The 15,998-nt window shown below is 42.4% G+C and overlaps 1 protein-coding gene across 4 annotated transcripts in view; it reads right to left on the bottom strand.

Moving 5' to 3' along the window:
* Positions 1-1,870: 1,870 nt before the first annotated feature.
* Positions 1,871-15,998, bottom strand: part of XYLT1 (xylosyltransferase 1) — a 174,884-nt gene continuing 160,756 nt past the window's right edge. For all 4 annotated transcript variants that reach the window (XM_026793830.2, XM_014267495.3, XM_014267493.3 and 1 more), the window contains one exon: positions 1,871-9,425. In XM_026793830.2, coding sequence (XP_026649631.2) covers positions 9,103-9,425 — 323 coding nt within the window. In that variant the 3' untranslated portion in view covers positions 1,871-9,102. The remainder of the gene's footprint in view (positions 9,426-15,998) is intronic.

Raw genomic sequence — 15,998 nt, forward strand, 5'->3', positions numbered from 1 at the left:
CAGACAGAGAGCACAGCTTTTCCTGCCAGTGTGACACTCTCAGACCAGCCTCTCCATGGGGAGCTGGGATTCCTGTGCCTTACAGAGCAGATTCTCACTGGAGCCTACAAGGCAAACAAAACACTTGAGCACCTGGTAGCCTGATTTCCAACTCCCCCCTCAACCTTTCCTTTAAAGTAGTGGCCAATGACGCATGGAGATAATTAAAACAAAGGTTGAGGAGTTTTTGTTTTAATATGCCATGACTATTAGCAGCTGGATTAGGAATCAGTCAGCACAAAAGCAGCATACTTCTTATGCCAGCTATAAATAAAACCAGGCTTCAAATTTGAAAGCAGGATTTTTTTTTCCTTTTTCCCCTCCACAGAAGATCTTTTCTTTGTGCCAAGACTAAAATATTAGCACTGTGTTCCCTCCTCTGTTTAAGCAGACCTCATTGCATCTAAGTGCCAAAAAAGTGGAATTCCTGAACAGCAGGTGAAAAGAAAACACAAGATCAAATGCAGTTCTGGCTGCCAAGAGAACCTGCAGCACGGCTTGGGGGTGCATGAAAAGTCATGCAGCTCCTTGTGCTGTCAAAGACTTCTGGAAGGTCATCAAGGAGTTTTTCTCAAGAATCCCACATCAAAAAGCTGCACAGGGAGACAAACCTGCAATACATCATGGGGATGGTGCTAAAGATACCAATCATCCACTTTTAGGAGAATTTAACTTTTCCCCATCATATCTATGGAAGCAGCTCTGTGTGGAGACCAGGGTATGGAAATAAATGTAAGCGCTCACACTGGGTGAGCATTAGGCAATGGCTGGTTTGGGTCCATAACCCAGCAGGGAACTATGGAAGAAATGTGTCTTTCTGAGCTCATCCTTGCACTAAAGGCAAAGGACATGTATTTTGCTGCTCTTGGAGCCAGCCAGCCCTTGCATTAATTTGTATTTCTGCACCCAGCTGGACATCTGTAAGCCCAAGAATCTTTTTCTTTGGCTGATGCACCCTTTGGGGACACAGGGAAGAAACTGTTCCAGCACTGCTCGTGGTTAATGGCCTTCAGGAAACACTTCAGTTGAGCTCCTCGTTGATCCTTTGCCTACCATTCCTTGTCATCACTGGAAAAAGCAGAGAGGCTCTGACACAAAAGCAGACATCTGGGTTTGAAAACAAGGATTTGGATGTTTCTCTGGGTCCCACTGTGCTGGCAGTGCTGGGAGCCCTGCAAAGTTCATCCACCTTCCACCCCTGCACTGAGGGCAGCATGCAGGTGAGGCTGCAGCACTGCCTGTGAGCAATGACAGATTCCCAAAAGGTTTCATCAATGCTTCCCCCACAGTGGCTATGGCTGAGAAATGCCTGACCAGGCAGCAGCACTGGGATCACAGGCTGGAAGTGCTCAGGCCCATTTTCCCTCCTAAAAATCACCAAGCAGCAAAATTCTTTCAAATACAACATAAATTGGTGGGGTTGAAAATAATACACATGCACCTGCTCCTAAAGACAGCCTTTTTTTTTTATTTTAAAACTCTGCATCTGAAAACACCGTATGACAGAAAGCATTATATACACTGCAGTGTTTTTGGTATAATACAGTATTTCATACATCCATTTCTTTTTCTGCAAAAAAATTTGCTTTGTCGGACAAACAACCAAACTCCCATTGACAAAGAATACAGCTAAGGCACATTGTTTCTGCTAAATGAAAGACAAAAGGGTGCAAAAACGGGTAGTGCAATAATTGCTGAAAATCACATTCTACTACAAGAAAAGCATTCTGACTTTGAACTTTGATTACTGGTCAATTTAAGACATTTCAATATCTCATAAAATACTCCTTTAAATAAATAGCAAAATATCTACATCTTTCAGTGTGTTCCATTTGAATTTCCAATTTTTTTTAAACTTTTTTTTCCCCTGTATATACATGGTTTTCTTTTTTCTTATTCAATAGATTACAAAATATTTCTGTACAATTTTATGCATATTATGATCTATAACAAAATAGTTATTTCTTAAAACTATATTACCACCAGTCTTTGAAAATGACAGAATAGGAATAACTTATTATGGACTATGTTAGGCAATAGAAAAATCCAATCAAATCAAAACAGAACCAAAAGGACAAAGTCAGAAAAATAATTTCATTACATTGAATTAATTGTTTTAGTTTCACAAATCTTGTTTTATATGTAAACCCTTTTCAGTTGCCTTTGGGTTGTATCCACATATGAATACCAACATAGGACAGGATGTGGGATTCCTAAAAGCACTGCAGCCTGCCGGGAATATTGGTGCTACTCACTGAAACATTACAGTTCTCATGGAGGAAAATACTAAAGAAACCCAACATATACAAGCCTTAGCAGAAGTCATTGCTTTCTGCTGACTCTGACAACCTTTGAAAGGAGCTCCAAATGCCAGATTTTTGCAAATGCATTTATGACAAAACAACCATGTTCTAAATGTACTGTTAGATTCCCAACCAACACCCAAAATCTGGCCCTATGTGGTGACGTTCTTAAGATTTTAAGACCATACAATTAAGAGGATATTTCTTCTCCCAGCTACCAGTACAAATCTGAGAGGAATGCTACTACAGCATGTTAAAATGAGTGAAATTACTCTACAATTTGTCTTGTGCAACTGACAGCAGTCTGTCCTGTTGTAGTCTGAAGATAAATTAGAAGTTACTAAGTTTGTACTTTGTATGTAATTAAACCAAGTTCCTTATCTACAGTGACTTGCAAGAAACAGAGCTCATAATTTCCTAAGGTTTATATGAATATCTGAGACTTCCTTTTGCCCGAAGGGAAGGTCATTTTCTTTCCTTAAAGACTGCATTTGTAAGCAATTTCCATTGTATTTGTGAAGTGTAAGCTGACAGCAACACAACTGAGCTGTAATAGAAATCTCAAGGTGCCTTTTATTCATTCCGCAACAAACAGAGAAAGTGAGCAAGACACAGACAACACCAAAGTTCCTAACACAGTTTAAGGCCACATTTAGAAAGGATGGAAGTAAGGCTTTCTTTAAGGGGCAACACACTGGATGCCACAATGGGAACAGACACCGAGCGATCCAAAGCTGATAGGATTCATCCACAGAAAAGCTGAAACAACACCCTAGTTTTGGCCAGCAGGTCTGTGCCTTTTTTTGGATCTAAGCAGGAAAATAAAATGAAATGCCATAGACATCCTCCTCTGGAATATTCCCAGCAAACTGAAGGTGCTCCCCTAGCAGGAGTGCTATTGTCTCAGTCAAGGGTGTTAATTACAACAGAACCAAAGACAAGCCGAGTCATTACAATATACAAATGCAGCGCCATGAACCGCGCCTAGAATCTCACTCTGGTATCAGAGGCACCTGTACAGTATCTTGCTGTTTATTTGGCAAGGTTACAAGTAATACTTCTAGGTTGTAACAAAGTAGAAAGAGAATTTGCATAGATTGTACATTCAGTTCAAGGAGATTTCTGGTACCTTTTTTGTTGTTCTCAGGTAAACGTGTTTGCAGACACAGTGAGGTAGCAGCTGTGGTAGCACCCATGAGCAAAAGAAGGTAACCAAGGCAGAAGCAAAGAGCAGAGTGATCAACACACTACTGTTAGTAAGAAGGAACAGAATCAATGTGGTCCTGCAGTGTCACATCATGAGGGTAACTGCTCCCAACGCCACACGAAACTGAGACACCCTAATGCTGCCCTGGTCCTGGGCAGCACAGGCTGTAAGGCCTTGTAGCTCAATTTTAAATGCTCTCAGCCTGATTATTCTTTCCCTTACTGTGATGATGGTGGTGAAGGTTTTGAAGGTCAATCTCTTCTACAATACACCTTCGTGGGGAATTACAAATCAGAGGGTTTGCTTGCCTTTGAAGATTCTGCAGGAAAATGTGCTGTCCTACAAATTCTTCCTTGTTGTCCTCAATCCCAGTTCACATTTCTTTGGCTCCTCTGTGCCTGGCTGCAGCAGCAGCTGCCCTTAGGGCTCAGCAGCAGGTATTTCTGCTCTCAGGAACTCCTCCTGGGCCTCTAGAAGGGCAGTGCTCTGTCCTCTCTAACACTGCATCACTCCCTACCCTCTCTGTCAGCATCAACCCTGGAGCTGCCTTGGCAGAAGCCTGAGGGTTTGGTTTGGAAAGTCTTTTTTACATGAATTTTTCATTTTTTCAAATTGTTTTCAATTGTCATTTAATATGGGCTTAAGTCCTACTAATCCTTAAGACTACACTGGAGGTCTTGAATGGTAGAAATAAAGACACATATGGATCATTATCTTTTCACAACTGGACTGAAGCAAAGGCCAGTGAGAAAGGCTGCCAACCATGTCCCACCAGGTCTGTCTTATTCTCTTATTGAAATATCAAATAACCAAGTCTTCTTTTACATATATCAGATTCTCAGGCCTGAAAATCAGGACAAGGTAACTGCTGGCTTTCACCAACTCCTTCCTGTGTGCAAGTATTGAACTGACTGAAGGCTGCTCTGAAAAGCCAACTTTCCTCATCTGCAGCTGGGTTTCTGAAGAGCCTAAGGGATTTAGCTCAGTCAAGTATAAAACTTCCTGCTCTATGGAAAGTGCTGGAGTTGGCCAAGGTTTCATGTGGCCAGCTCCTGAAGCTTTGGGAGCTGGGAAGATGACAAAGAGGGTGTTAGCCAGTGGCAAGATGGCAATTCTCTGATGCTCTGATGAAAGAGAACTAGAGAAATCAACAGGAAGCTGGTCCTCATTGCTGGGCCACAATAAACATCTGGACTTTGTCTATCTTGTTTATCAAAACTGAGATCTCAGGGCATCAATGGTTTTTGGCCTTGCTGTGTGGAAGGAGCCCAGTTTGTTTAAAGGTTTGTTGCAAAGCAATTGTGTCAAACTTTTGCAAAGTTTCAGCATCTTCTCTACCCTTTCTCTCTCCCTTAGGTCAGGTTTACACGATCCCTGTTCTGATTCACTGACTTCACTACTGTGCTCACTACAACCATGGCTAAGAGTGATGGAGGCCTCATTAGGAAGGCAATTAGTGCTGCAGGAGATGGAGGGAAAGTGAATGCACATTAGGTGGTACTTTTGAAGGTGCTGCAGGATCACTGTTAATACACCATTAAACAACTGTACAGGCATTGTGCACTGAAGCCAGTAGCCAGGAAAGTCAATTTGTAACACACGAATGCACATTCCTGTATCTCTAGGCTTAGCAATAATGAAGGCTTAACAACAGAGATACAGAGGGACTTTCTTGTATAACACTTGCTATCATGAAGGAATTGTTAAAATTCTCTGCTTGCTGAGAGCACAAAAAATGAAGACATAATTTCATTTCTAAAAAAAACCCCCTTGAATATCAGAAAATGAAAATGCAAATATTACTACTCAATGTCCAAATGTCATCAAGAAGGAATTGGACAAATGTGAAAATAAACTGTCATTTGAGCTATTTCCTTTAGCCTTGAGGTTTAACATTACCATATAAACAGGTTTTCATAATGCTGAGACTGACTTTGGACATAACTCATTAAATCACATATGTAGATGTTCTGCATTTTGCCACATTCCCTTTCTGTGTAATACAGATTGATCACAGGAGTGTTACATGGCTGTCATGCAGAATGGGCAGGGAATTTAAACAAGGAAAGCATTACACACAGAGGATAAATGTGTGCATATGGAAATAGAAACCCCTCCCCACTGAAAGGAATTTTGATCAAAGCAGGCTTCCAGCTGGATCCTGTTCAGCAAGGACTGGCCAGTGTGACTGGAAAAGAACACCTGCACATTCAGGTGAAGATGCATAACTCTTGTGTTTTGTACCAGCTATGGCTCCCTGCTCTGAATTCTCCTTTTCACCAAATGTAAGATCTGTGAAGTTATTCTCTCCTGACCACTGACAATGTTCTTCCCAGGCTCCCAGTGCTGCCATTTCAAACCAGAGCAGCCACTATGCAGGACTAAGTTGGGCTTAACAGCATCACCTCGGAGCCAGCTCTGATCCCTGATGCAGAGTCTGGCTTTATATGTTTTTTATTCACAACTACTGGGCTTTGGAACTCAGACACTGAGTCTCATGTATATCTTTTGGATCCATGTCTGCATGAGAACAGTTATAGCAGAGGTGGCTGTTAAGGTCCAAAACTTGACACTGCCCCCAGATGTTCCAAACATGGCAGCTTATCTTTTGATGACTTCAAACGGACAGCATTTACCCCTAGAATACTGTCATATCCTTTATTTATGCTGGATTTGACTCTGTAATCCTCATTTAGCACTAGCACTCTGGAAATTTTGCCTGAGAAAGGACTGCAAGATCAACCCCTTCAGCTCCACATCCTAATCTATATTTTTATCAACAGCACTGGGATTGCCAGCTTGCTACAAAACTTCACTGTTTAAATGCTTCTTGCCTTTCAGAAAATAATCTCATATAAATTTTCTTTGAGATATTTTAAGCCTAGCATATAATGCAAATGGATATATCAGCAACCATCTGTTTTCTTTCCCTTTTTTGTACTAAAACAAAATAATTTGCACCTTATTTTTCAAATGATAAAAGTGGCAGCTTTTTTCCTAACTGCAGAAGATGTGATTGTTGTCACCTTCTGCTTGGTCTAGTTAATGAAAACTTACAAAAAAAGCACTTAAAAACATTCCTGCTTAAGAATAAAAACATCAGATTTAAAAACGAAGTTATCTGCATGCATGTGCGTGGGTGCACCCCTACACATGTGCTTATGTGCAAGACAGACTGAAGATTTTGTGGCTACCTCAGGAGTCTTACTGAGAACAAGCACTGCCTGGGCTTGTTAATGGATTTTATTGTGTGCCTTAAACGTGACCTTCTTCATTTAATCTGCAGGGCTTGGACCGTTCAGTCACCATTGCATCAGTGTGAATAAAGCCCTGGATTTCACAGTGAGGATTGGAGGTCCCCAGAAAATATGAACTTCACAAAGGAATGTTACATTAAAAACAAGCACTGTTAAAAACCCCTACTGAATAAGTAATAACACTGTGATTCTATTACATAAACCTGTTGGCAACCCTGGTTTCACACACGCTTGCCTCTAGAGCTGGTTGAAAAGCTGGAACATTATCTTGACTGGAATATTCCAATCAGCTCTCATTGCTACAAACTTTCCTAAAGCTACTGCTCGTGACTGATAAAATCGAGACAAAAAAAGAAAGGGAGGTGTGAGGGGAGGAAGGCCTTTTCTTAATAAAGGCAGCTTCAGTTAGTAAAATAACATAATCTTCAAGCTGCAAAAGCAGCACCTACTAATTAGTCATTGACTAAAACATAAATAATAAATACCTAAATTGTTCCTTCTATGCATCCATTTTTGTGCCAGATAAACATTTCAATGCTCTGCCTTAATGCCAGCACAGCTGACACCACAATTTCAAGTCCAAAGCAAACTGAAGTAGCTTTAAACCAATACGACAGAGATACCTCAAGCCACGGGGATCTGTGTGTTACAGTCCTACTGCAAGTGTTGTTTAAAAGGGAATTCAACCTTCCTGTGAGGCATGATTATGGAATGATGTAAGGGTCTGTTTCCCTCCTGATGTGGACACTTCACTCTCAGCAGAAAGTTATCCATGCACACAGAAGGGTGAACAGATACCTTCCTTTATTACAGCAACAGGACTTCTTTCCTAATTAACCCAATGGCTTTTGATGGTCTTTTTTGGTTCTGTTGCTAACTAGAGATTAACACAGCAACAGCAACAAAGTGCATGTTTTTGCTAATGTAAAACACATTAGTTGGAGATGAATTTGTATATAAAACCTGTATTTTAAAAAATTATTGGAATGTAAATTAATTTTTCCCTCCTGTAGAAAACGCAGGTTGAAATGATGCAAAAACATGACTATTTAAAACAGGATGCACCCTGCTAGGAATTCTGAAGACAGGCAAGGGTAGATTTTTGACAGAATAAAGTAAAAGCATGGAGAAACATGGCATTGTTCTCCTTCCCCTGGCTTTGGGCAGTGACCCACATCCTGCACAGCCTTCCAGGTGCTCTGGCAAAGCCTGGAAGGATCCTTCTTTAGGAAGAGATGGAGATCTGAGACCAAGGAAGGGAATTAGTGTTAAGACTTACTAGCCACTACTCAAATTAGGGAAGAAACCTGTTGTTGCTGATTTAGGTCCCAATTTTACTGTTTTACTGGTTTACAACTCCACTGCCTGAGAAAAAACTCAGCTCAGCTCATGAGCAAAGGGTGGGAGCAGACACATCACAACCCACCCCAGCCTATACACACACACCTGCTCTGCTGGCAGCCTGTGAAAATACTCAGGTACTGGTTGCTTCCAAAAATGCCTGCAGATTTGAAAGGGCTGAAATGCAAAAAACTTCTTTGTTCTTTAATAAATACTCAGTACACGGACCCTGAACCCGACTGCATGAGACATAAAAGACTACTATAGCAAAACACTGGTTTCATTTAGAGTTTATCATTAAATTTGTCTGAAAAAAATCTCTGAAAGGAATCTGAAAGTTTCTGCTTTTGCTCGTTCTCTCTAACTAGGATAACAGACATCAGCTATGTCCAGAATTACTTTGTGTTATTAAAAACCCAAGTGAGGCTGTACCATAATTACTTCACATTCTCTGAGGTCATGTGGCCATACAGGCTTCAGCCTGCAGGAACCAACCTCCCCAGAAAGTGTAAGTAGAAGGGAATTTTGATGTGATTTATTCATTATAGCAAAATAATGAAAGCCTATGTAACAGCAGAGGCACGGACAAATTTATTTAAAAAAAAACCCTTTAGCAGCTGCTCCTTCACTGCTCTCCCCATGGCTTGGTGCTCCTGTTTCCAAGCCCACGGGCTGGTGGGTGCAGTGGCACATGGAATGGGACAGCACAGGCTGTGGGATGAGGCCACGCTCCCAAAAGAGCTGATGGAGAGGGCAGTGCCAAAGGCCTTGTCAGAACTTCAGAACTTTTTTTTTGTTTGTTTTGGTTTTGTTTTCTTAAAATGAATTCTATTACAACAAGTAACAACAAAAATGTCACTTCCCCTTAGGTTTCTGAGACCTGGTGTGAGATTCACAGAGAAGCAAGGTTCAATTCCCTTTTAAAAACCTACATCGGGGCGGAGCGCAGCGGACGCTACCTCAGGCGGCCGTCGGGTTTGACGGGGCCCAGCTCGGACTTGGGGTCGGGGCTGAGGGAGCTCCAGGAGGTCTGGGCACAGCCCTGCAGCACGGGGCAGGCCGAGGGCCCCACGCTGCACACGTCCACGGCCGACCAGACGCCGCTGACCAGCGAGTCCACCCAGGCGTCCAGGCGGGCGCCCACGAGCCCCGCGTTGCGCTGGGCCTGGTCGGCGCGGGCGGCGCTCACCGGGAGGTTCAGCACCGGGTTCAGGCCCTGGAAGCTCTGCTCCATGTACGCGTTCTTTGGAGGCCCGCTGTGCAGCTTGATGGCTTCCTCTGGAAAGGAGCAAAGCCCACAGTTAGTGCATTGAAAAAACCACCGCTGAGGATCTAAGGTAAACAAAAAGAGCAAGGTTTAGGGGTGAGCTGTAGGCCATTTCCCAAACATTACACCCCAGGGGTTGTGCTCAGCTCTGGCACTCCTCGTGCTCAGTACTATTGGTTCTGCTCACTGTGATTCTCATTCTGCAAGGGCAGCCTCTGACCCTGAAAATGGAGCCACCCTTATTATCAACACGTACAACCAACCCCGGAGCTGCAGGACATCCAGGACTGGCTGCACCTTGAAATGATGAAACAGTTCAAGGACACCTGGTGCAAGAAGTCTGCCAACCCCTGTCAGACATCCAAGTGCTATTATTGATTTGTCTAGGAGAAAGAGCCAAGATCTGAGCCTGTTTTGTTGTGGTTTTTTTTTTCCTAAACAGATTAACCTTGCTCTGCTGTGGAAAAGCCACAACATTTGTTAGCTCTATCTGCCTACAAAACCCAGGTGGTGCCATTTGTGGCACTAAAAGGACAACACCATGGTCTTGGACAGACCAGACCATAATGAAACACATGTAGTCCCAACATGATTCCTGGAAGTGCTCCAGCCTCACTGGGAAAGTAGTCTCCTGTGAGAGTTATATTTTCAAGCTCCTGTGCTGACCAGTAGATCACAACCATTCCCTAATGACATTTTCCATTGTGGTTGCTTTCTTTACCTATCTCAGTAAAGTACAGTACAATACCCCAAATTTGCAATATTGCAGTAAAAATCACTGTCAGGCTGTGAGAATCCTTTCAGAGACCTAAACTGGACACTGTGGGTCAGGCTGCCCCTGCCAAAGGTTGGCTGACTCCTGAGAGTCTGAGTACACCAAGCAGCTGCTTATAAAATCAGGATGAGACCCTTGAAAAATGTTCACCGAGTGCCTGTTGGGAGCAAATTTCCAACCATTTCTTTCCGCTCTCAGCTGCCTTCCCCAGCATCCTCACTCTGGCAGCACAGAGGATATGTTTAGCTCTGCCAACAGACACACTGTCTAGAACAGAAAATGGGCCCATTCAGGCTGCTCCAGGCGAGGAAAGCCACCGCGCTCGGCGAGCGTCAGAGGCCAGGAATTACATATTCACAGCTACAATTCCTTCCACATGTCCTTGCTGCTTGCACTGCAGCCTGACACTGAGTCCTTTCTTCCATGCAGCGGACAGCATCTCAGGTGCTGGAAATAAATCCTTGTATTTATTTAGAGGGAAAAAGGGTATAATTGGAGCTTTGCTGTTACATTTGCAGTCTTTAATGTCAAATACTGTGCAAGTCCGTTACTTCAAATCCCCAATTAAAGTGGTTCAGCACATGCCCATCACAATTATACATCATTTAACTGTTCCTGCATTTATCTAAGCCCCTCTTTGTATTTTAAATGGTAGATACACACAATAACCTGTAGTCAAAATGAGTTCAATCTGTGCACATGTGTCAGGAATGTGCTCTGCCAGAGCACTGCAGTTAAAGAAATAGAACAAGTACACATGATTAAATTTCCTCCTTTGGAAGCAATTAAATATGGAAGACTGTTTGTCAACATTTTAGTTAAATAGGAACATTCTGAGTAAAAATTCCCAAATAAATAAAAGTTGGCATTATGAGCAGGATCATCTGATTGAAACAGGCAATTCAGCAAGCTTGTTGAATCAATGCCTGTTGCACATGTGTTTGATGCATGGAACAAGAGAGATCTTTATTCAGACAAGAAACAGCATGAAATGGAACTTGCTGTTTTCTCTGGCTCAGCCTCGTACGTGTCCCATGCCTCAGGACTTGGTGGATTATCAGGATTGGAAAGGATGAAACCTGCAGGAACTGCAGGACTCAGTGCTGGGCAGAGCAGCAGAGGTTGTGTGAAGGCTACCGCTGCCCACGGTGAAATGCGCTGCTCCAGTGAAGACACAGAGAACCCTGACCTGGCGCAGGTGGGGACTGCCTGCCCCCAGCAGAGCAGCACCCCAAGTGAGGTGTCAGCACACCCTAGAAAGGAAAAGCTGGGCAACAGCACCCTGAGTGCAGAGTCACATGTACTCATCAGCAGGAAAAGCTGGGGACAGACCCAGAGCCCTCTCCTGGAGCCTCCAAGGCTTTGTCAAACAGTTCACAGCAGAGAGCAGGGAGGATGCTGCTCGTCTGAGCAACGGCACATGGGCTGTTCCTCTTTGCATTAAAGGAAAAATTACAGAGAATCATGATTCCATGATTTACTGAGCTGGTACAGAAGAGAGACAGTGAGACTCCCAAACCCTGATATGCTGTAAAAAAGAGGCTGGAGCTACTGGGTGTGCTCTTGAAGCACTGACACTTCAGTCAAGTGTCACGAGGAAGAGCTTATGGAAAAATAATAATGAAGAATGTAAGGCTTGCCTCTAAATATTTAGACATTTAAATCTGTATGGCTAGCACAAACAACACAAAATTAGCTGAATTGCAGACATTAAGCCAGACATTTTGTGCCTGCCCTTTGATTTCAGGAGGATGTGTATCAATGCAAAATATATTCCTCTGACTTGAAAATATAAATTTGAAAAACTTGGTTATTTTTGACCCCTATTTTTATTTGCTCTTCACCCATATGTGAGGACACATTCCTCAATTGACTCTTCTTGGTCTAACTTTTCTGCATTAAACATGCAGCCTATAGCCAGCCATATAGGCTGGGATTTCAGCATTTGTGTGTGGGTTTGTTCATCATTTTGCAGAAAAAGCAAATTAGTTTAGACAGACAGCAGGCTAAGGAATGAAAAATGTGGTTATCTTGGTACACATTAAGGCACTAGACCTGTGGGTTTTTTAAAGCAACACGAACATACAGCTTTATTTCTTTACTTGAATTGTGTTAAAACCCTCTGGCAAAGAGGTAATTTTTTATTGACATTTTGTTTGTTTTCTCTTGCAGCAAACAAGACAGTGCTGCATTTGCTCATTGTGGAGCTAATCGACTCCTTGTCAGCTGGATCTGAACTAAATTTCAAAGCAAATCCCTGTCTTCAGGGTTTTTCTCAGAATGATGATTCCAGGGCATGTCTGCTCTTCTGCAGTCGTGCGCCTGCCTGCTGCTATTACTGCGTTTATCAAGAACATGTCATGTTACCTCTGGTTAATTTAAAGAAATCACAGCAGTTCTGACACAAGTTGCCACCCACTTTATAATCTGTATAGATGCAATTAGAATTGATTGAGCCCCTGCAAACAACCAAGGGCAAAACAAAGGTTTCCCAGTATCTGCTAATTGAGATGATCTATAAATATGGATTAGGTCAAAAGGCCGCTGAGGTGCCTGAGTGCATCACCCATGTCTGCTAATGCTGTCAGCCCTTGAAAGGGGGCATGGGGACCAGGCACTGATATTTCAGGCTCCATGGGAGCAGCAAAGATCAGCAGCCCCATGTCCAGGACATGCCATCAAGCTGGGAAAGCAAAGCAAAAAAGGAAGTTGCTCTTTCTCACTTCTTTCCTTGCTTGAAGGAGGAAGGGCTTTTAATGTATTCATTTATTTACAATCCAGGGTTTATTATCATCTTGAGGCTTTGGGGCTTTTTCTGCCCCAGAAGTGAACCTGCTACTGGCTCACAATAACCTCTTAGGCTTTAATGGAACAGGTACCATCCATTAAATGGATGACAACTCATTATTGGCACTCCAGCTGGGAGAGTGCTGGGGAAACTTTGCTGTGAATATAAACTCAAATTTAAAAATGAAATTGCTTTGGCTTTTCCCTTTCCCATCACTGTGACCCTGAGAGTCAATCACACTTGGCCCTTAAAGAGCAGGGAAGGGGGGAAAGTGGGATGATGGAGATGCAGAGACAGCCTCTGCTGAATTTGCTGTTTTCTTATGATTTGAAGTCTGCTGGGTAGCTTGGATTACAGTCAGTGAGCTGCTGGCTAAGTGCTCTCAATGACACCTGTTGTTTGCTTCTGCCTGTGCAGCCCCTTCACAGGAGAGCTGGACATTTGGCCTTGAGTCTCCAAGCACTCAAATTCCTAAAGCTGCCAGCAGAAGTCCCCCATTCCTGTGTGATCTGCCAGTGATCTTACATGGTTCTGCTCCCTGTTTTGTCTTCTCCACATCCCATTCCCTCTTTGTCTTGGCTCAATTATTCCTAGAGCATCCTGCTGGTCCTTGGCAGCCCTCCTGTGTCTTTACAACAAGCGTGGAGTTCTTGGCTTTGACACACTCAACCATATGGTGAGAACCTCAAAACTGTTGTTTAGAAGAATAAACTGGAATGTCTGTGCAGGAGGTAGAGGGAAGGAGACTCTGGTGGAGAAGGTGAACCTGATTTCTCCAAATGATTTATCACAAATGCACCTAATTTCCTTTTCTTTTTTGCTTTCTCCAACCAAGCAAATACTTGCAGGCACTCCTGAGCCAGAGTATCTGCTGAAGGCAGAGCTGATCAGTGACATAACTCAAAGCAGAGAACATAGACACAGATTTGGATGGCTGGAGGACGAGAAGGACTAGGAAGGAATAAGTAACATTAGATTATAGACTCTCCACTGAAATACCTTAGGGAGCCATATTTACAGTGAAAATATCTCAAACAGTATCCTCAGTAATTCCATGTAAGATCTGATCTCTCATAGATTCAGGTTTTGAAGAGGTCAATGAATCTGTGTTTTTAAAACAATTTACATTCTATCAGCTACTCACATCTGGACACAGCATCAAAGAAAATACTCACTCTTGATTTCCCTTTATGGCTTTACTTGCATGCAAAGAATTTAGGCCAAAATTAATAAATAACTGGAAATAAAAAACCCGAATAAACGAGTGGCATATGCTGTTTTTATAAACTGCTAAACAGAACATCTTTGCTGGCAGCTGTCCCATGATTATTTTTTTGTTTTGAATGCAATTATGAATTCTGAGAGTCATGATACAGGAATGAACGTGTTTTACTTTGATTATTCAAAAGAAGAGCCAGTGGCTCCCTTCATGATGCTGGGAAACCAAAACAACTTTTCCTTGTTGTGCTCTGGGCTGAAGTGATGTGTAGATAAGCAATGATTTAGGAAATACAGGGATTGTTGTCATGCCCATGTTCTCAGGATACAAGATGTTTTTGTGCAAATGCTTTTTAGAATGGCAAAAGCAAATTGCACACAAGATCATGGAGAGATTTTTGTTAGTAACTTTGTGGACTCCACTTTCTATATCTGGAGGGGAGAAGAAAGAGAGGCAAAACCATTTTTGAGGAAATGACATGCAAAATGTGTCAGTCCAGGGCAATCTTTCTGACAAGGGTTGTTATTTTATCAGGGCAGGGGAGGGCAGGGTGGGGGTTGGTGGTGGTGGTGAGGGAGGACGGTTGGAAAAAGGAAAATTTTAAAGAAATCCCTAATAAAACATATCCCCATCTTGTACTGACAACTCTGGGCTAAGTCTGATGTATTTTAGTTTTTATTTTCAATGCTAAGACAGGAAAATAATACTATTCCTTCATTTTAGAAGATTTTTGGCAGTTTTTGAATTGTTTACGGTAAGAGAAATAGTTCTTTTAGAAGTTCTAATTCTTCTGTCAAACTCTCATTATGCCTTTATTTGGCAGAGAAAAATGTTTTTAAAGAATAAAGTGATGACAAACTGACAAAAATCTGGAAATCAAAGGTAAATCATGATTGCCTGCACAGAGCACAATAGTGTCACTGAGACAGAAAGCCTTTAAAAAAAAAACAAAGCATGAATTTGCATTGTAAATGCAATTCTAACAACAGTGCAGTGTCACTGCCTGCCCCTGTAATTAACTTTCTTCTCTACCTCCATGCCTCAGTCATCTACAGATTACACATCACATCATCAGTAGCAAATCACTCCTGAGACTTTCTTCCTAGACAATATTGTTGCCAAGCTTTATATTTCATTCCTGTAGTAGATTCTAGTTACCACAAGAATAAACAGGCTTCTTAACAAAAAATGTGAGCCCAGTGTATCAATGGGCAATACAGGGTAGCTACACAATTTCAGTGGAATTATTCCTGATTCAGAGTTTGAATCAAAGGGAGTTTTGCCTTTACACCATAAAGTGTGGGCTTGTTTTGAAGTCTGACACGTGTTTACCTGTCCATGGGGCTCTCACATTGTAGGGAAAAGCAGCAAGGTTGCTGGCTACATGCCACCTTTCCCATCCAATTTATGCCTTAAATGTTCAATTACCAAAGAACATGGAATTCATTAATTTCCAGCAGACAAGTTGGTAGCAGCTGCATTCAGAAGCAGGCTGCCTCAAACTTTGAAAATGTATCCCTTCTTCACATGGTGTCTGTTCACAATTTATCACTGCCTATTAGCTATTAACAGCAGTGGGTTGGAGGTGGTTTCGTTTCTGCTTAAGAAATGATGCCACCAAATGTTAGCAGCAGAAAACAGTGAGTTCACTCTTGTGCTGGAAATGTGTGGAATCAAGCTCCTGTTGAGTGAGATAAGGGCTGCATTAGCTCTCAGCAGTTGTCTGCTGGTGTTTGCATTACAGAAGCAGCACTTTATGCTGGGAGGTAAATGCCTGACTCAGTTTATTTGCTGCCTTGTCA

The sequence above is a fragment of the Zonotrichia albicollis genome, chromosome 16 (genome assembly GCF_047830755.1).
Source record: "Zonotrichia albicollis isolate bZonAlb1 chromosome 16, bZonAlb1.hap1, whole genome shotgun sequence".
In the NCBI taxonomy this organism is placed as follows: domain Eukaryota; kingdom Metazoa; phylum Chordata; class Aves; order Passeriformes; family Passerellidae; genus Zonotrichia; species Zonotrichia albicollis.